At 37.3% G+C, this 22,451-nt stretch overlaps 1 protein-coding gene across 1 annotated transcript; it reads right to left on the bottom strand.

The window, feature by feature from the left end:
- Window positions 1–5,037: 5,037 nt before the first annotated feature.
- Window positions 5,038–17,205, bottom strand: LOC124865195 (putative leucine-rich repeat-containing protein DDB_G0290503). The gene is made up of 6 exons (XM_047360160.1): window positions 17,171–17,205; window positions 14,988–15,032; window positions 14,747–14,803; window positions 12,972–13,595; window positions 8,916–10,130; window positions 5,038–8,813 (listed from the first exon to the last, which is right to left on the bottom strand). The coding sequence occupies exons 2-6, from the start codon at window positions 15,010–15,012 to the stop codon at window positions 7,183–7,185; spliced, it is 3,552 nt and encodes a 1,183-aa protein (XP_047216116.1). The 5' UTR covers window positions 15,013–15,032; window positions 17,171–17,205; the 3' UTR covers window positions 5,038–7,182.
- Between the last annotated feature and the right edge of the window lie 5,246 nt (window positions 17,206–22,451).

The following is a 22,451-nucleotide window of genomic DNA, read 5'->3' as shown; positions in this document are numbered from 1 at the left end:
GCCCTGTAAGAAAACAGTTTAGATTTTATTTCACTTTATCAACTTTCACCATTATGTACGAAGCTTGTGTGAACAAAAACAAAACAACTGAATATTTGGATCACTGCTCTTTAAAACTTATAGTTGGGCTCAATTTCGGCAAAAACCCAAAATAAAAACTCTTATTAAGAGTAAATGTAAGAAAAAAAAGAATATTTACATCCCCAATGATTGAAGCTGCTCAGTAAAACACAAATAGTCGTGTTATAGTTGGACAGATTAAAACAAGTCTATTGTTTTAATGTCATTGTGTTTGTGTGCTTATCACAGTGTGTCTGTATGGACTCTATTTTGACAATGCAAAAACTAAAGAAAACCAGCAACATAGCTATACCATTCAGTTGGAACATGTTCTTTTAAAATGCACATTTCCATGAATAAATAAAAGGTGGTCCTTTGGGGGGGGGTTGGGAGTTAGTGCTTTATTTATCTCAGTTATCCTCCTTTCATTCTGCAGCCTTCAGATTTAAGGGGAACCTCTGACTATTTATCTATAAGGTCTGTTAAACACTTTTACAAAGAACTGGAGAAAGAATGATTTCCTAAAGAGAACCAGAGGACACCAGAACACTCTTTAACTGGTACCAGTCAGCAGACCTAATCATTTTATTATTGTTTGAGCCGTTTAAACCATCCATCACCATATTGTCACATAAACTAGTCATAACAGCAATAAGCAAAAACACAAGTATCACAAATAACAAGCTAAACAACAATGCAGATCAGTTTCTATGTGATCCATTGTTTGCTGAGCTCCAGTATAAAAAGGTTTAGTTTTGGCTCCAGACAGAAACCATCTACTGCTTTATGTTATTTACCAGCAGTAAAGACTTTACATGAAGCTGCATCATCTACATTATCACTAGAGAATAATTCATTTAATTTACTATAAAAACTATTCTGCTGCGCTGCCTTTTAAACATAAAGTAATAAAAATGTTTGGCCTGTCAATCAGAGGTTTAACATATTGTTCAGCTTCACAGAGAAAGTGACACCAGAATATCTCACCAAGTTGTTACCATGCTTGATATTTTCAGATTTTCTCCTCAGACACTAAAGTCAGGTTTAGTTTCAACAAGACGACGGTGGAAACTGTAGAAAAGAGTTCTGTATGTTGTTTTAGTTTTAGTCATAAAGTGTTATTTGAAGACAGCTTTTGCATCAACAAAACTTTAAATCAGAGTTTTGAACAGTAACGTCTGTTATCAGATTTATTCAGCTGTTTATAATCAGACATCAGTAGAACAGTTGGACAACCTGAGCAAAGACTGGCTTCTAGAGAACCCTGCTGGTCAGAACCAAAGGAGGTCCCACTGTTAAATCACCAGGAGAGGAGATATAAAGCTGGGTCGTCTCTGTCACAGAGAGAAGTTAGTCTTCTTTTTCAAAACTGCATTTAATTTCATTTTAATTCAGTTCACATCTTTCTTATTTAACCATAAAGATATTTCTACTTGCTATAACAGTATAGTTTCTATACATTCTGTGACTAATTGAAAGCGTTGTTATCTGGGAGCATTTTTAACTGTCTGGACACAAAACTAACTTTAATTTTACAAATGACAACATTTTAAACGTATGACAGAAATTCAGCTCGATCTTTGACTGATCTGCACAGATTCTCTGTGACAAAACAACTGAATGTGGAAGAAAATCCTGCTAAATAAAAGCATACATGTGAAGGTTAGGTGATCATAATAAACCTTTTCCGAGACAAACTCTGCCCCCTGCTGGACGCTCAGGCTACACATGTGCAGAACAATGAAAAACTAATCAACCGTTTCCTTTTTCTGTTTAATCATCTCAAAATAAAAGTTGACTATTTCAGGCCATCAGTGTGAATGAGAGACAGCATCAGCCTATCAGAGTGGCCCAGAGAGTTTAAAGCTTTTATTCTCCGTGAAAAAGGAGACCCAGCTTGTTACTTGCTGGGTGCTCCCGGAAGCTGCGCAGTAATGGATCCTCACATGGTGACATAATATTCCCGAAATAAACATGATTTATTTCGAGTATTTCTGCAGGGTTGTTCGCCTCGGATTAAAATGTGAAAACTAAGTCAGTGAACATATTTCAGCCATTTTAATTGACCTGAAGAGAAACTTACCTGAGCTTGATTAAGGATGACTTTGAAGTAACATCAAATCATTATCTGTCCGAGTTTTATAATGAATTCAATAAGAATAATTTATTAAACGCTAAATTTCTGTTTAAACCGGTTTAATTCATCTGCACTGGGAGCTCTATTTCCTGCTGCGCCACAAAGAGTGAAAGCGAAACTTTGAGCGGGCTGCGGTTGTGTTGCAGATCTCGCGAGAAAAACAAGCAACCAGCTCTATGAAAACAAGTCCAGGCAACCATCACACAATGTAAAACATAATACAATTATTATGGAATTATACATATGCAACAGCAAAATGATGCTAAACACTTTAACCAGGAAAATATGGAATGAATTTTGAATCAACTTAAATTCTTTGAGTAACTTGTACTTTTAAACTGATATAAAGAAAAGTGCATTTTGCATAGATAACAGCAAAATGACAGTTATAGGCAATAAAAAAACTTTCTTTAAACTGTTTAAAAGAAAAGACACATGAGCCAATTCAAACAGGCTCAGTGTAAAACCATCTTCGTTCGTGGTCAGAAATCACATATGAAAAAATTAGCATAAAGCAGCTGGCACAGATAAAAAAGATGTAAAACTGCATTTACCTGCACTACAATACATCATTACTTATTGCTTATTGTGAGGAGCTGGGAGATAATCAGGGGGTTTCCCTTGGAAAGAAAGTCAAGCCCAAATAAGCAACTTCACAGTCAAAAACAAGCCCAAAAAATCAGAATCCACGACTCACCGACTTCAGAAAAAAAGAAGTCCAGAGTCGATTATAATAAGCGGACTTGGCAAAACATCTGGTCGGTTCCTCGTAAAGTTATAAATTTGTTCACAGATTCGGCTTTTCTGGAAAAATAACCATAACCCAGAAAAATATGATGGAAAAATATTCAGTAGCGTCACCAAGGAGAGGAGGATTGTCATCAAAATCATTTTATGTGTATATATATATAATATAAATATGTACAATATATATACTACATATAATATAATATAATATAATATATATAAAAGAAGGGCTGCATGGTGGCGCAGTTGGTAGCACTGTTTCCTTGCAGCAAGAAGGTCCTGGGGTCTTTCTGCATGGAGTTTGCATGTTCTCCCTGTGCATGCGTGGGTTCTCACCGGGTACTCTGGCTTCCTCCCACAGTCCAAAGACATGCCTGTTAGGTTAATTGGTCTCTTTAAAATTGCCCTTAGATGTATGAATGTGTGTGTGGTTGTTTGTGTGTTGCCCTGCGATGGACTGGCGACATGTCCAGGATGTACCCCGCCTCTCACCCATAGACTGCTGGAGATAGACACCAGCTCCCCCGTGACCCACTATGATAATATAATATAATAATTCACAATCATATTTTTCTGCTGGAGCAATTTGCAGACGGTTCCTGCGCCTTTGAGGAGCAGCGAGCTCTAAATAGAAACCAATGCAAGTCTCCCAGCGCGGTGTTGGGCTCGGTTCGAGGAAAATACGACTGTAGGTCACTGTCTGTCTTGCTGTGGTTGCAGAGAGGTGTCGGTTTTGTAGAAGCAATGTTCCGCTGATGAGTTTTTGATCCAGAAAAGCCGAATCTGTGAATATTTTTTTTTAACTGTACCGAAGTACACGATTTATTATGACTTTTACCCCCAGAGCACCAAATTATAATCATAATACAAAATTAGGAATATAATAAAGTTGGCAACAAAAAGCTACCAGAGTAGAGACTGTAAGCCTGAAACAAACAGGAACATGCAAATAGATTTAATCCTTTTTTAGTTAAACCAGTTGATTTTCTCTTACAGGAAGCTGTGGACTGAATTTATTTGCACTGATCAGCAACAGGCAGGTAAAGCTGCTGCAGAGTGACTAAAGGTCAGGAGGTGTCTCATTACTACCCTGTTTATTATTTATGCTTTAAGAAATCTGACCAGGAGACTCTCTGACACCATCATATGTTGGTATGATTGATGCTACATCTCTACCTGCTGGACACAAAGAGATAAAACAACTGTTTCTTATAAATAGACACCTGAGAGTGAAATAGCAGGTCGCTCCTGAGGTTTTCTGTTAACAGAACATATTGAAGAAGCAGGCAAGACTAATTTAATTGTGTAGCACCATTAATACAGTACACAACCCTCCTCTGTCTGATCATTCTTTAATGATTGTGTTTAAATTAATCGAGTCATCTGAACCTGACAGAAATTTTCATAATAGTGGATCATTATCAGACAATACTGCAACAACTTATAAATAATCTGTTCCCTTTCTAATTTCCCCAGTATCACAGAATCACCAGCAGAGGGCAGCAATTCACCTCATTGTGTTTGTTGCTACACTTTTTATCCATAAATAGACATCCTTCAATTATAGAGATGGTTCATTAATTATAAAAGAAGAATAAGTTAAAACCTCTTTGGCTGAATCATTTGAATCATTGTCCAAGGAACAGCTTTCATTACTTTCTTAAATTTACTCAGAACGTACCACATCATATCTATATATAAACTTTCCATATGTTAGAAGATTCCCATCATTGTCTAATAAATGTATAAATGTCCAAATTCCCGGATCCATCCCTTCTTTATAAAAAAATACATTCTATTTATTAAAACATAAACTGAAGTTACGTGATGGGAAAAGTTGTGTTTATACTGTATATCATTTTCCAGTACTGGATAACCTGTTTATGATAATCTGATAATTTAGTTGATAATTTAGAAATTTCAGAGTCACAGTTTAGAAAAAATCAATTCCTAAAAAAATGTCAAAAATTGCTTCAGGGAGATAAAACCACATTTGGTTCAATCTCTTCATAAAGAACTGCAACCATTTTAGTTTGATGGCACCATTCAGCGACTCAATGACTCAAAATCAATCAAGAACAAGAACAAATTCCTGCATTACTGGCATCCCATATTTAATTGCCTAGAAGAAAAAACAAACCTTGAGTCACAATTTATTCCACTTTCTATTAAAAAGAAAATCAGACACTTCAGAATCTTAGGAAAATTCACATAACTTTTCTATTGTACAGTTACAGTGCACAAGACAGCTCTGGGTGATGCATATCATCATCATATTTTCTCCAACAATGGACACATTTCTTTAAAGGCTCTGGAAGTGACCACATCTACCTGGGGCTTCTCTGTGTACCAGGTTCAGCAGAAGCAGGGAGAAACCCACAGGAGAAGATCTGCACCCCACACGGCATTGAGCAACACAGCCAGGCTCACACTCACCAATGGACAGTCCTATTTATAGAGGCTGTTTCTTCTTCTTGAATGTGCTGGCAGATGGCAATAACATTCTCCAGGGTTAGATTCAAATATATTTTAAGAACTCAACAGAACAGGAAGAGGAGAGTGGGATAAGATGAGCCACCCCCTGTATCCTAGCAACCATGCTTTTCTGGGGTCAGGTGACGTTGCTTTCAGAAGGCAACCATCATGTGACAAGTGGTAAGATTGTTTTTCTATAAATAACCATTTTTTCCTTAATGTTTTGTGTTCAATGAAAGTTGCATCAAGGTACATTTCTTTTAGCTATTGTTGCACATGGTATATGTTGGTGGTTTCCCAACTTTATTAGTTAAACTGGACCATTTTGTCCAAAATGGTGGCTATGGGGCAAAGTGAGCTAAAGGTCATGGGTTAAATTGAACCACTGGTTTGACTTTACCCAACTGAAAGTTAATAACTGTCAGTCATATCTTTCCAAATTGCATAATGTAAAAATGCCAAGAATGTATAGGAGAAGGTCCAACTTGGGCTCAACAATCTTGGAGAAGATGGAGAAAACACTTTCAGATGTCAAGGATGGAAATCCATCAAATATGTGGCAATGGACAGAAACATTGGTAGATCAACACCGCAAAGGGTTCATAGTGAGGTCAAAACACAGAAAGCAATGGGCTACAGTGAAACAAGAGAGCAAATAGAGTCTATACAGTGGAGATGGAGATGTAGAAAGAGCTGGCTGACCACTTCAAAATGTTGCCTTACTCCAAAGAGGAGCCGTGAGTTGGCATTTGAGTTTCCACAACAAAACATCATTCTTGTCCTGAACAACTGGACAATTAATGGTCAAAGCAGGTATAGTCTGCAGGACATAATGCATACTATACTGCATTGATTAGAAAAGTTTGATGATACCCATCCATCCATCCATCCATCCATCCATCCATCCATCCATCCATCCATCTGGGTCTTCCCCGTGGTCTCCCAGTGGGACATGCCTGGAAAACCTCAGAAGGGAGGCAACTAGAGGTCATCCTAATCAGATATCTGAACCACGTCAGCTGACCACGATGTTTCGAGGTGGAGAAGCTGAGGCTCTACTTTGAGCCCTTGTGGGATTAAGGAGCTCCTTACCCTGTCTCTAAGGCTGAGTCCAGCAACCCTCTGAAGGAATCATGTATTGGCCACTTGTATCCGGGATCCTGTTCTTATGGTCATGATCTGTATCTCATGACCATAAGTGACGGTCAGAAGAGCTCTGCTTTCTGGCTCAGTTCTTTCTTCACCACAACAGACCAGAAAAATAGATGGGTCATTTTACCCTGTAATATGGATCAATTTATCCCAGGCCTGGGGCAAATTGAGCCACTTTGAATAAATAACTGACTGCACTGTTCAATGGTTAGGACTAATTGGAATGTATGAACCTGACTGTTGTGAAGAACCTTGAGACAACATTTGTTGTGAATTGGCGCTATATGAATAAAACTGAATTGAATTGAATCATTTTTTCTGATGTTATATTGCCATAGCTGTTTGTGGCAGACTCATTCTTGTATTTTAATTTGTTAGACAACAGTCACAATTATGAGTAGATGTTTTCATTTTACTCGAGTGTCATTTAATTTTGCCTGAAGAACGAAAAGGTAAAAGTAGCTTATCTTACCCCACTCTGCCCTACCACACCTCTAATTCCCAACACTGATCAAACTTTGATACCATGAACATTTGTCTCATGTTCACATGGATATTTCAGAAATGTACAGACAACAATTTTTCAGATTAGCTGAGGCAAAAAATTCTCCTCATAAAATCCAACATTTTCTCTCAGCTGTAAGAAGTTTCTCCACAAGTTCACTTATTTCAGTTTCATGATTTTTCTGCAGTTCTTCTTTTTCTGCCTGTGTTTTCTTTTGATTTAATTCTTGCTCATGTTTCACTAGTAAATCTTTGACTTCTGTCAGATTTTCTTTCTTCTTTGAAACACATTTCACTAAATTATTAATTTCTGCCTGATATCGTTTCCTCTTTTCTGCTTCTTTATGTGCTGCCAGCACCTTCAACAGGTCATACTTCTCATCTTGGTCCTTCATTTGCTTCTCATGAACCTCCTTCTGAGCCTCAAACTCCTTTTTATATTTCTCCTGGAATTCGTTTGACTTGACAGCTTCCTCTCTTGCTTTCTCTTCGTATTCCTTTTGAAGTCCTTCCAGTTTTTCTTCTAAAATCTTTCGTTCTTTTTCTTCCTGTTCTCTTCTGATCTGTTCCTCCATCTTTCTTTCCTCTTCATATCTTTCAATTTCCTTCTTGTACTGCTCCTCAAGTTCTCTCCTTTTCCTTTGCTCCTCCTGTTTTCTCTTCTCCTCCTCTTCTTTTTGTTTCTCCCACCATTCTCTGCGTTCTTTTTCCCAAGCCTCCTTATATTTCTCCTTCTCTTTCCTGATCATTTCCAGCTCTCTGTTGACACTCTTCTTTTCCTCTTTTTCTGACTGAACTTGTTTGTCTAGAATTTCAAGATGCCTTATCAGATTCTGTCGATGAGTTTTTTCATCTGTTTCTCTTTTTCTCTTTTCCTTTTCTCTCTCTTCCTGCTCCTTCTCTCTCTGTTTATGCTCTTTATCAATATGTTCTTTCATTTCCTTTAATTTCTTGTCTGCTTCCTGTCTTAGTTTTTCTTTTTGTTCTTCCATTTTTCTTTTCATTTCTTGCATTTCTTCATCATATTTTCTTTTAAGCTCCTCCTTCTCTCGTTTCATTTCTTCTTCCGTCTCCTTCAGGATGTTCTCAGCTTTTTTCCGGATGGCAGTTTCAGCCTCCTGCAGCATCTCGTTGGTGTAGCAGCTTCCTCCATTTTGCTTCACCATGGTGTTGATCTTTCTGATCAGCTCACTGACCTGCGTTCGGTTCTGTTTATCATGGTTGTTAAACACATGGTATCTTCCTCCACAGTCAGAGATCAGCTTCTCTAAGAAATCTTTATCTTTTTCTATGTAACTTTCGATTGTCTGCTCATCATGTTCCAGTGTATCTCCATTTGTGAAAAGAAGGATGGTGAACTTTTCTGCATCCTTCCCAAAGCCTTCCTTTATTAATTTCAACGTCTCTTTCTCCTCTGGTGTCAATCTCCCGATCCGTAATACCAGCAGGAAGACATGTGGGCCTGGAGCCAGAATGCTCATACATTTTAAAGTCTCCTCATTAATTTCTTCATGGGTCAAACTGTCATCAAACAGACCAGGAGTGTCGACCACAGCAACAGGACGATCGTCCACCTCACATTGTTCTTTCTGACAACGTTTTGTGACTGATTTGGGGTTGGTCTCAGCTTTAAAGACTTTACGTCCCAGAATTGTGTTTCCAGAGGAGCTCTTTCCACAACCGGTCTTTCCAATCAGCACAATCCTCAGACACTTGGAGCTCTGATCTGATTCCGCACCTGTAATATAAATAAGATTCAGAAAGTTCAAATGTTGACAGTTACTACAGCATTGCACCAGACGTCTAGTCTGAAATATGGTGTTTAATAACAAGAACTTACACAGATCTGACGGTGTCTTTTTGAGTTTCTTCATTTCAGCCTCTAGTCTGGTGATACGTTCATCTTGCTGTATGCTCTTCTGTATTTGGCCTCTTATGAATGTCTCTGATGTGTAAAAAAATGGACTATTCTTGTGAATGATTGATCTATCCACCTTCTCCAGCAGTTCTGGGATCTGCTGCCTATCCTTCATGTTGACAACAACATATCTTTCTCCAAAGCTCTGACAGAGCTTCTGGATGTCTCTGTCTCGGCTTACAAAGTTAACAACAGCCGGATGTTTAGGATCTGACTCCACAGTGAACAGAACCATGGTGAAGTCATTGACCCGAGAGCTGAAGGTGTCCTGGAAGGTCTGTAGCTCTCCCTTGTCTTCATCGGTGAGAGGACCCACAGGTAGGACCAGGATGAAAGCGTGGACACCCTCAGGATCACAGAGGGAGATACACCTGAATGATTCCTCCATCACCTTCTGCTGAGCTTCTCCATACAAGGCAGGTAGCTCCACCAGAGAAACCCAACGTCCACACACCTGCCCCTGGTTTCTAACACACTCTGATGAGTTGGAGGCTGAATGAAGCTCTGTCTGACCTAGAATGACCTTGGCTGCTAAGGTCTTCCCTGCTCCTCTAGTTCCACACAGAACCAGGTTTAGAGGAGGTTTTATCTGTTTACGTTGGGGTCTGCTGATCTCATCTCTGAAGGTGAGGAATGTTCCTCCATTTCTATCCAAAATGTTCTCGATCTCCTGCATTAATATGTTATGATCTTCTCTAAACATGCTGTAGTATCTTCCAGCACATTCTTTCAGAAGTTCATTAACAGAGGGACTCATTTCATGTTCATGTGTTGTGACGACCATGGCATACTTGAAGGCATCTTGATGAAACAAGCTCAAAACAAACTTCAGTGCTTTTCTGTTCTTCTCAGTGAACTCTGAAGGCTTCACTAACAGCAGCAGAACATTTGGTCCAGGAAGACAAAGCGTCATACAACTCTGCAGTTCTTCTATTAAAGTTTCCACTGAGAGACTGAAGATGTCAGGAGATTTTACAACTTTCACTGGTTTTCCTCTCCATTCTCCACAAGCCACCATGCTGTGCTTTGAGGGGTTAAGTTTAATAAATGGAATTTGCTTTTTCTTCATGATGGATTTGCAGAGAGAGTTCTTCTTGTCCTCACTTTTGCCAAACATCACAATCCTGAGTCCATCTGCTACAAAATAAATTCATAATTAATTAATAAACTCCTGTAAGCACAAAATAAACTTCAACACATTAAACTTTGTGTCTTCCTCAAATGTTCTGCTCTGAACACCTTAATAAATCATCATAGAGCAATTATTTTCATACATATATAGTCTTTTAAACTATTCTGACTTGCTGTACCACTTCTGAGTGTTTTAGGTGACATGTTGAAGCATTATAGCAGCTTTGTAAAACCCAGTTAACCTTGTGTTGGAGCAAAGAACCCGGGTGAGAAACTCTGAAGGAACAAAATATGAGTCGGAGTAGAAAAAAATCATCCTGATTATTAAAATGTGAAATTTAAGTGTTTTTATCTGTAGTTTTTTTTTTCTTTTTATAAAAAGGACTGTTTTATAACTTTCATATGAAACATATGTGTTAATATTTTAGAACAAACTAGAGAACAGGAGTTTTTTTTAGGAGTTTTACAAAAAATAAAATCCCTAATATATTTGGATTATTTTTCTATTGAAACTTTGAAGTTGATCCCATTAAATAAATAACTAAAAACGTTTTAAAGTTAAAGAATGTGTTTTTTTTTTGTGATACATGGAATTATGAAAAATGTAAAGTGAATTTGGGAAATAAATTTTTTGGATTTTTAGCTCATTGACGGCAGACATCGTAATTCTGAACACTAATTTATTTCTTAGTATCAGTAAGTTTTACCTGAGTTGTTACTGAGTCTTACTGCAATTTAAGTTCAGTTTATATATTTTGTTATTTTTATTTGTAAAAAAACTTTTATTTGTTGAGGCATAAAAAGTAATTAAGTAGAAGTTTAAAATGTCGTTTTAAGTTAGCATGTTCATTATATTTTACTGTCAGAAATTAGAGCATCACAGCTACACAACTGTAGGCATTAAGTGTCTTATTGTTAGTTTAGATATTAACTGCTTTGTTATATACTCATCTGTAAGTCATTTTGCATAAAAGCGTCTTAAAAATGCATCAACATTTGTTTTACTTGTAAGTTGTACGCAGATTTAACCATCAGGATTAGCTCATCACTAGTTGTTCTGGACCTTCAAACATATCCACAAATCAGGTTTGGACCTTTGATCATAAAGTTTGAGACCTCCTGGTTTAGAGGGTGCATCACAAAAGTATAAAAAATATTTGAGAGTAAAAATCAAAAGGTCCTATAAAGAGAAGGCCCTGCAAAAGTTAATGTGAAAAGTTTTACTTTTCATGTTCTTATTCATATTTTTCATTAATCAGCATTAGTAATTTAACAATTTTATTCCTTATTAATATTCCTGATGTTACGTAATTTTATTAATTTCTTGTTTTTCACACCTAATTTATGGATCTAATGTTTTTTCCTGTTACTAAATAAGAAAGTTTTTCATGGCACTCAAAGCTGCGTTGGCATTTTTGATGATGATCTTACAAAAGTGAGTACACCCCTGACATGTTTGAAAATATTTCATTATATCTTTTCATGCAACAACAATGAAGGCAGGACATTTTGATACAATGTAAAGTAGTCAGTGTCCAGCTTGTATAACAGTTTAAATTTAATGTCCACTCAAAATAACTCAACACACAGCCATTAATGTCTAAACCGCTGGCAACTAAAGTGAGTTGCTTCTTCATACCACATATGTGATCATTATGATGGATATGTCTAATGTCTAATGGATACGGTTGGTTTTCTTTTGTTCGTTTTATTTTACGAGTCCACCGTAAAGGTGAGCAAAGGTAAAATAAAGTACAGATGTCTTTAATTTACCTGACTGAAAATTATGTCCGCAAATGTGCTTAAAATGATTTCTAGCATTGCTTTAATTTTTTATGAACATAATTATATCTTAGCCATCTGGCTTTATTTTCATTTTATTGCTGTAGAACTATCATAGAATGGCAGGGAGCACGTGCTTTAGCTCCTTTTCCCAAGACAATTTGAACTTTCAGTATTTATTATGTGGCAGTTGTTGGGTATTACTATGTGCTTTTGACTGTGCTATAACAGTTTAAAGAACAAAGCAAACAACTTATGCAAATTCTTACGCTGTCTGGATTGTATTAGACGGTTAAAAGTTACCCTAAATCGGTCACTGGTCAATTAAAGCTTCACTATTCAACTATGTTGGTTATTGATCACAAAAGCATTACAATTTGTGAATGAGAGCTGCTGTTTTGTGAATTCACCCCTTATGAAATTCAGTTAATGTGAGCAAAAACAAGAGCAGTGAATAAAACTGATTTATGGTAGGTTATAAATGTTAGCTGATGACATAGTGAATAAGCTAATTGATGAATGACTTGCTAATACATTTTAAAAATTAATTTTGGAGAAAATATAATAAATGAGACGTCATTCATGCTGGAGCAGTGAACTTCAGAGTGTTTAGATGTTTGAAATAATACAAATAATTAATCAATTTTAACCTGGATAAACTACATTGAGAAGTGGTTCTTTTTAATGATGAACACTGATAAAAAGTCTGTCCAGTTTCCTGGAAGCTCAAATGTGACACCATCAAACTGTGTAAGGTGCTGTGAGGATCTGTAATACATCAGTCAGGTTCCTTCTGAATCTGCAGACTTTTACTCCCAGTGTGCTGATTGACCGTCAAACGCTCTGGAAAATACCTGCAACACCATCACCTATGGTGCCAATCTAAATATGTGATTCAAATTGAACAACTGCACATCTCTGCTCTGCATGTGGACCTAATTCTGTCAAACCCATTATTTTTAGGTTCTTAACAACACTATCAGAATGCACACCAAGAAAAAATAGTGTCTAAACATATGTTTTCTCAGTAAATTCTCATTAAATTACTGAATCTCCATATCTTACCGTTGTCTTGTGTGGGACTGAAAACCAAACTGGCTTCCTCTAGTTTGACATCTTCTTCAGTTAGTCTTTGTTCTGCATCCTTAAATACATCACAGCTCAAATATCCATTGTTCTCTTTTATAATTTGACCTAAACATGTTAACAGCTCAAGATGATCAATGTTCTTCAGCTTCAAGTGTCTGTACTGACATTTAACAATCATCTCTTTTAAGAGTAGGTCAGATGAATCATCAGCTTCACTCCTCTCTCTGGGTGTGGAAATCAGAACCATTGAATGATCAAACCATCGATCACTAAGACGTGTCAGGAACCCACAGAGTCTCCGTTTTTGTTCTTCAGTGAAGTTTTCAGGCTGTAGAACCAGCAGGAACACATGAGGTCCAGGATCAGAGAGTCTCACACAGGTCTCCACATGCTCATTGAGTTTGTCTGCAGACAGGTTGGCTTGCAGGAGGTCTGGGGTGTTGATGATGGTTACTGTCTTCTCCTCAAACTCTGTAATAAATTCCTCACACTGGCCAGGAGCTTTTTCAGTGATGAACCTTTCCTCTTTCAGTATGAAGTTCCCCACAGATCTCCTCTCTGACCAGCTGTTCCCCAGCAGAACAACCCGAAGCTCTGAGACTGACAGAAAAAATAAAATAAAGAATGGATGAGTAATACTTTAATCATGTCCAATCCTCTTTTATAGCTGCACTGATCAAACGTTTACCTTAAATTAACAAAACCCAACCAGCATCAATAAAGATTATGTATAAAATAAATAAAGAGGCTTAGTGGAAGACAGGAAACCCCATATATGGAGGAGCAGCTGCCGGGGGTTCGATTGCTGTTTTACTTCTTCTGACTACTGTGAATAAAGGCCATTAAGGCCACAAAAATCTACATAAAATTAAATAGAGACATTTTGTTATTTCATTGAGTCATTGTACAGGGCAGTGAGAAGTAATGATATAAAGTTCTGCTAGCTAAACAGTTGGTATACTGGCTGTGAAGAGAAATGACAAATATATGACAGTGAAACAGTGAAACTGCTAAAAAGGAAACAATACAGCCAGGATGTTTGTCAGAGACACACAGGGAAGGTTTAAGAGGACGTTGCTGCTGTCTGGACACATGAGGAGGTGGATGAGCCACAAAACCTGGGAGATGAAATGAGGGTTTTGTAGGCGTCTCTGTGGTGTCTTCATGTTTAGAGACTATATTGTTCTTTTAAGTGATCATTGTTAGAAACAGATGCTGATTTAAAAAAGCATACAGTAGGTGGGTCACCTGGTACAGAGATGAATTTACAGCATTCCTCTAAAATCTGTTCTTTATGACTTCTTCTGATAGGACTGAATGAAAATAGCCAACCAATAAAAACCACAGCTGCTGATGCGCTCTATCGCTGTATCACTCGACCCTTTGTCCCTTCCTGCTTAATGTTGGAAGGTAACATGACTTATTATTTACATCTGTTAGGGAGGTTGCAGCATGTTTGTCTGCTAAATATAAATTTGTGGAGCATCTCTGACATAAACCTGGACTAGATGATGGAAGTAGATGGTTGCTGCTTTGGTATCTGGAGACGTGACAGAGACCAATCAGATCAGTTGGCAGGACAACGTTGGAAAAGAGTCTCAACCTCTCCATCCAGCTTATTGTGACGTAACATCATCACGTGATGTCATTTTCCATATAGGTTGAGGAGCATTTTCACCATAAAAATGCAATAAAAAGATCTGGTTTATATTGTACATATATAAATATATACATATTCTGTTCCAACTCACAGTCTGGCCGGTCAAGGTTTAGGCTGTTTCTGCGCTTCTGGATTCTGACATCATCATCTGCAATAAAAATACAGCAGAGTTCTGGAAATCATGACCCAACTCTGATCCCATTGAAACAATTCAATTTGAAAAATACACCAAGAGCAGCTAACTAAACATACATCATCATTTGTGTAACACGTTCATGGAGTGTAAATAAAGAATAAAGAGTTTTTTAATGTTCATATGAATAAAATCTTACCAGCTTCATCACCTGCAGATGCCATATTGTTCAGCCCTGATTTATCTGTAAGAAAACAGTTTAGATTTTATTTCACTTTATCAACTTTCACCATTATGTACGAAGCTTGTGTGAACAAAAACAAAACAACTGAATATTTGGATCACTGCTCTTTAAAACTTATAGTTGGGCTCAATTTCGGCAAAAACCCAAAATAAAAACTCTTATTAAGAGTAAATGTAAGAAAAAAAAGAATATTTACATCCCCAATGATTGAAGCTGCTCAGTAAAACACAAATAGTCATGTTATAGTTGGACAGATTAAAACAAGTCTATTGTTTTAATGTCATTGTGTTTGTGTGCTTATCACAGTGTGTCTGTATGGACTCTATTTTGACAATGCAAAAACTAAAGAAAACCAGCAACATAGCTATACCATTCAGTTGGAACATGTTCTTTTAAAATGCACATTTCCATGAATAAATAAAAGGTGGTCCTTTGGGGGGGGTTGGGAGTTAGTGCTTTATTTATCTCAGTTATCCTCCTTTCATTCTGCAGCCTTCAGATTTAAGGGGAACCTCTGACTATTTATCTATAAGGTCTGTTAAACACTTTTACAAAGAACTGGAGAAAGAATGATTTCCTAAAGAGAACCAGAGGACACCAGAACACTCTTTAACTGGTACCAGTCAGCAGACCTGATCATTTTATTATTGTTTGAGCCATTTAAACCATCCATCACCATATTGTCACATAAACTAGTCATAACAGCAATAAGCAAAAACACAAGTATCACAAATAACAAGCTAAACAACAATGCAGATCAGTTTCTATGTGATCCATTGTTTGCTGAGCTCCAGTATAAAAAGGTTTAGTTTTGGCTCCAGACAGAAACCATCTACTGCTTTATGTTATTTACCAGCAGTAAAGACTTTACATGAAGCTGCATCATCTACATTATCACTAGAGAATAATTCATTTAATTTACTATAAAAACTATTCTGCTGCGCTGCCTTTTAAACATAAAGTAATAAAAATGTTTGGCCTGTCAATCAGAGGTTTAACATATTGTTCAGCTTCACAGAGAAAGTGACACCAGAATATCTCACCAAGTTGTTACCATGCTTGATATTTCCAGATTTTCTCCTCAGACACTAAAGTCAGGTTTAGTTTCAACAAGACGACGGTGGAAACTGTAGAAAAGAGTTCTGTATGTTGTTTTAGTTTTAGTCATAAAGTGTTATTTGAAGACAGCTTTTGCATCAACAAAACTTTAAATCAGAGTTTTGAACAGTAACGTCTGTTATCAGATTTATTCAGCTGTTTATAATCAGACATCAGTAGAACAGTTGGACAACCTGAGCAAAGACTGGCTTCTAGAGAACCCTGCTGGTCAGAACCAAAGGAGGTCCCACTGTTAAATCACCAGGAGAGGAGATATAAAGCTGGGTCGTCTCTGTCACAGAGAGAAGTTAGTCTTCTTTTTCAAAACTGCATTTAATTTCATTTTAATTCAGTTCACATCTTTCTTATTTAACCATAAAGATATTTCTACTTGCTATAACAGTATAGTTTCTATACATTCTGTGACTAATTGAAAGCGTTGTTATCTGGGAGCATTTTTAACTGTCTGGACACAAAACTAACTTTAATTTTACAAATGACAACATTTTAAACGTATGACAGAAATTCAGCTCGATCTTTGACTGATCTGCACAGATTCTCTGTGACAAAACAACTGAATGTGGAAGAAAATCCTGCTAAATAAAAGCATACATGTGAAGGTTAGGTGATCATAATAAACCTTTTCCGAGACAAACTCTGCCCCCTGCTGGACGCTCAGGCTACACATGTGCAGAACAATGACAAACTAATCAACCGTTTCCTTTTTCTGTTTAATCATCTCAAAATAAAAGTTGACTATTTCAGGCCATCAGTGTGAATGAGAGACAGCATCAGCCTATCAGAGTGGCCCAGAGAGTTTAAAGCTTTTATTCTCCGTGAAAAAGGAGACCCAGCTTGTTACTTGCTGGGTGCTCCCGGAAGCTGCGCAGTAATGGATCCTCACATGGTGACATAATATTCCGAAATAAACATGATTTATTTCGAGTATTTCTGCAGGGTTGTTCGCCTCGGATTAAAATGTGAAAACTAAGTCAGTGAACATATTTCAGCCATTTTAATTGACCTGAAGAGAAACTTACCTGAGCTTGATTAAGGATGACTTTGAAGTAACATCAAATCATTATCTGTCCGAGTTTTATAATGAATTCAATAAGAATAATTTATTAAACGCTAAATTTCTGTTTAAACCGGTTTAATTCATCTGCACTGGGAGCTCTATTTCCTGCTGCGCCACAAAGAGTGAAAGCGAAACTTTGAGCGGGCTGCGGTTGTGTTGCAGATCTCGCGAGAAAAACAAGCAACCAGCTCTATGAAAACAAGTCCAGGCAACCATCACACAATGTAAAACATAATACAATTATTATGGAATTATACATATGCAACAGCAAAATGATGCTAAACACTTTAACCAGGAAAATATGGAATGAATTTTGAATCAACTTAAATTCTTTGAGTAACTTGTACTTTTAAACTGATATAAAGAAAAGTGCATTTTGCATAGATAACAGCAAAATGACAGTTATAGGCAATAAAAAAACTTTCTTTAAACTGTTTAAAAGAAAAGACACATGAGCCAATTCAAACAGGCTCAGTGTAAAACCATCTTCGTTCGTGGTCAGAAATCACATATGAAAAAATTAGCATAAAGCAGCTGGCACAGATAAAAAAGATGTAAAACTGCATTTACCTGCACTACAATACATCATTACTTATTGCTTATTGTGAGGAGCTGGGAGATAATCAGGGGGTTTCCCTTGGAAAGAAAGTCAAGCCCAAATAAGCAACTTCACAGTCAAAAACAAGCCCAAAAAATCAGAATCCACGACTCACCGACTTCAGAAAAAAAGAAGTCCAGAGTCGATTATAATAAGCGGACTTGGCAACACTTCTGGTCGGTTCCTCGTAAAGTTAGAAAGTTGTTCACAGATTCGGCTTTTCTGGAAAAATAACCATAACCCAGAAAAATATGATGGAAAAATATTCAGTAGCGTCACCAAGGAGAGGAGGATTGTCATCAAAATCATTTTATGTGTATATATATATAATATAAATATGTACAATATATATACTACATATAATATAATATAATATAATATATATAAAAGAAGGGCTGCATGGTGGCGCAGTTGGTAGCACTGTTTCCTTGCAGCAAGAAGGTCCTGGGGTCTTTCTGCATGGAGTTTGCATGTTCTCCCTGTGCATGCGTGGGTTCTCTCTGGGTACTCTGGCTTCCTCCCACAGTCCAAAGACATGCCTGTTAGGTTAATTGGTCTCTTTAAAATTGCCCTTAGATGTATGAATGTGTGTGTGGTTGTTTGTGTGTTGCCCTGCGATGGACTGGCGACATGTCCAGGATGTACCCTGCCTCTCACCCATAGACTGCTGGAGATAGACACCAGCTCCCCCGTGACCCACTATGATAATATAATATAATAATTCACAATCATATTTTTCTGCTGGAGCAATTTGCAGACGGTTCCTGCGCCTTTGAGGAGCAGCGAGCTCTAAATAGAAACCAATGCAAGTCTCCCAGCGCGGTGTTGGGCTCGGTTCGAGGAAAATACGACTGTAGGTCACTGTCTGTCTTGCTGTGGTTGCAGAGAGGTGTCGGTTTTGTAGAAGCAATGTTCCGCTGATGAGTTTTTGATCCAGAAAAGCCGAATCTGTGAATATTTTTTTTAACTGTACCGAAGTACACGATTTATTATGACTTTTACCCCCAGAGCACCAAATTATAATCATAATACAAAATTAGGAATATAATAAAGTTGGCAACAAAAAGCTACCAGAGTAGAGACTGTAAGCCTGAAACAAACAGGAACATGCAAATAGATTTAATCCTTTTTTAGTTAAACCAGTTGATTTTCTCTTACAGGAAGCTGTGGACTGAATTTATTTGCACTGATCAGCAACAGGCAGGTAAAGCTGCTGCAGAGTGACTAAAGGTCAGGAGGTGTCTCACTATTACCCTGTTTATTATTTATGCTTTAAGAAATCTGACCAGGAGACTCTCTGACACCATCATATGTTGGTATGATTGATGCTACATCTCTACCTGCTGGACACAAAGAGATAAAACAACTGTTTCTTATAAATAGACACCTGAGAGTGAAATAGCAGGTCGCTCCTGAGGTTTTCTGTTAACAGAACATATTGAAGAAGCAGGCAAGACTAATTTAATTGTGTAGCACCATTAATACAGTACACAACCCTCCTCTGTCTGATCATTCTTTAATGATTGTGTTTAAATTAATCGAGTCATCTGAACCTGACAGAAATTTTCATAATAGTGGATCATTATCAGACAATACTGCAACAACTTATAAATAATCTGTTCCCTTTCTAATTTCCCCAGTATCACAGAATCACCAGCAGAGGGCAGCAATTCACCTCATTGTGTTTGTTGCTACACTTTTTATCCATAAATAGACATCCTTCAATTATAGAGATGGTTCATTAATTATAAAAGAAGAATAAGTTAAAACCTCTTTGGCTGAATCATTTGAATCATTGTCCAAGGAACAGCTTTCATTACTTTCTTAAATTTACTCAGAACGTACCACATCATATCTATATATAAACTTTCCATATGTTAGAAGATTCCCATCATTGTCTAATAAATGTATAAATGTCCAAATTCCCGGATCCATCCCTTCTTTATAAAAAAATACATTCTATTTATTAAAACATAAACTGAAGTTACGTGATGGGAAAAGTTGTGTTTATACTGTATATCATTTTCCAGTACTGGATAACCTGTTTATGATAATCTGATAATTTAGTTGATAATTTAGAAATTTCAGAGTCACAGTTTAGAAAAAATCAATTCCTAAAAAAATGTCAAAAATTGCTTCAGGGAGATAAAACCACATTTGGTTCAATCTCTTCATAAAGAACTGCAACCATTTTAGTTTGATGGCACCATTCAGCGACTCAATGACTCAAAATCAATCAAGAACAAGAACAAATTCCTGCATTACTGGCATCCCATATTTAATTGCCTAGAAGAAAAAACAAACCTTGAGTCACAATTTATTCCACTTTCTATTAAAAAGAAAATCAGACACTTCAGAATCTTAGGAAAATTCACATAACTTTTCTATTGTACAGTTACAGTGCACAAGACAGCTCTGGGTGATGCATATCATCATCATATTTTCTCCAACAATGGACACATTTCTTTAAAGGCTCTGGAAGTGACCACATCTACCTGGGGCTTCTCTGTGTACCAGGTTCAGCAGAAGCAGGGAGAAACCCACAGGAGAAGATCTGCACCCCACACGGCATTGAGCAACACAGCCAGGCTCACACTCACTAATGGACAGTCCTATTTATAGAGGCTGTTTCTTCTTCTTGAATGTGCTGGCAGATGGCAATAACATTCTCCAGGGTTAGATTCAAATATATTTTAAGAACTCAACAGAACAGGAAGAGGAGAGTGGGATAAGATGAGCCACCCCCTGTATCCTAGCAACCATGCTTTTCTGGGGTCAGGTGACGTTGCTTTCAGAAGGCAACCATCATGTGACAAGTGGTAAGATTGTTTTTCTATAAATAACCATTTTTTCCTTAATGTTTTGTGTTCAATGAAAGTTGCATCAAGGTACATTTCTTTTAGCTATTGTTGCACATGGTATATGTTGGTGGTTTCCCAACTTTATTAGTTAAACTGGACCATTTTGTCCAAAATGGTGGCTATGGGGCAAAGTGAGCTAAAGGTCATGGGTTAAATTGAACCACTGGTTTGACTTTACCCAGCTGAAAGTTAATAACTGTCAGTCATATCTTTCCAAATTGCATAATGTAAAAATGCCAAGAATGTATAGGAGAAGGTCCAACTTGGGCTCAACAATCTTGGAGAAGATGGAGAAAACACTTTCAGATGTCAAGGATGGAAATCCATCAAATATGTGGCAATGGACAGAAACATTGGTAGATCAACACCGCAAAGGGTTCATAGTGAGGTCAAAACACAGAAAGCAATGGGCTACAGTGAAACAAGAGAGCAAATAGAGTCTATACAGTGGAGATGGAGATGTAGAAAGAGCTGGCTGACCACTTCAAAATGTTGCCTTACTCCAAAGAGGAGCCGTGAGTTGGCATTTGAGTTTCCACAACAAAACATCATTCTTGTCCTGAACAACTGGACAATTAATGGTCAAAGCAGGTATAGTCTGCAGGACATAATGCATACTATACTGCATTGATTAGAAAAGTTTGATGATACCCATCCATCATCCATCATCCATCCATCCATCCATCCATCCATCCATCCATCCATCCATCCATCTGGGTCTTCCCCGTGGTCTCCCAGTGGGACATGCCTGGAAAACCTCAGAAGGGAGGCAACTAGAGGTCATCCTAATCAGATATCTGAACCACGTCAGCTGACCACGATGTTTCGAGGTGGAGAAGCTGAGGCTCTACTTTGAGCCCTTGTGGGATTAAGGAGCTCCTTACCCTGTCTCTAAGGCTGAGTCCAGCAACCCTCTGAAGGAATCATGTATTGGCCACTTGTATCCGGGATCCTGTTCTTATGGTCATGATCTGTATCTCATGACCATAAGTGACGGTCAGAAGAGCTCTGCTTTCTGGCTCAGTTCTTTCTTCACCACAACAGACCAGAAAAATAGATGGGTCATTTTACCCTGTAATATGGATCAATTTATCCCAGGCCTGGGGCAAATTGAGCCACTTTGAATAAATAACTGACTGCACTGTTCAATGGTTAGGACTAATTGGAATGTATGAACCTGACTGTTGTGAAGAACCTTGAGACAACATTTGTTGTGAATTGGCGCTATATGAATAAAACTGAATTGAATTGAATCATTTTTTCTGATGTTATATTGCCATAGCTGTTTGTGGCAGACTCATTCTTGTATTTTAATTTGTTAGACAACAGTCACAATTATGAGTAGATGTTTTCATTTTACTCGAGTGTCATTTAATTTTGCCTGAAGAACGAAAAGGTAAAAGTAGCTTATCTTACCCCACTCTGCCCTACCACACCTCTAATTCCCAACACTGATCAAACTTTGATACCATGAACATTTGTCTCATGTTCACATGGATATTTCAGAAATGTACAGACAACAATTTTTCAGATTAGCTGAGGCAAAAAATTCTCCTCATAAAATCCAACATTTTCTCTCAGCTGTAAGAAGTTTCTCCACAAGTTCACTTATTTCAGTTTCATGATTTTTCTGCAGTTCTTCTTTTTCTGCCTGTGTTTTCTTTTGATTTAATTCTTGCTCATGTTTCACTAGTAAATCTTTGACTTCTGTCAGATTTTCTTTCTTCTTTGAAACACATTTCACTAAATTATTAATTTCTGCCTGATATCGTTTCCTCTTTTCT

The sequence above is a fragment of the Girardinichthys multiradiatus genome, unplaced genomic scaffold (assembly GCF_021462225.1).
Source record: "Girardinichthys multiradiatus isolate DD_20200921_A unplaced genomic scaffold, DD_fGirMul_XY1 scaffold_38, whole genome shotgun sequence".
In the NCBI taxonomy this organism is placed as follows: Eukaryota; Metazoa; Chordata; class Actinopteri; order Cyprinodontiformes; family Goodeidae; genus Girardinichthys; species Girardinichthys multiradiatus.
Note: the sequence above shows the minus strand (reverse complement) of the source record. Positions and strands in the feature narration are given on the sequence as shown.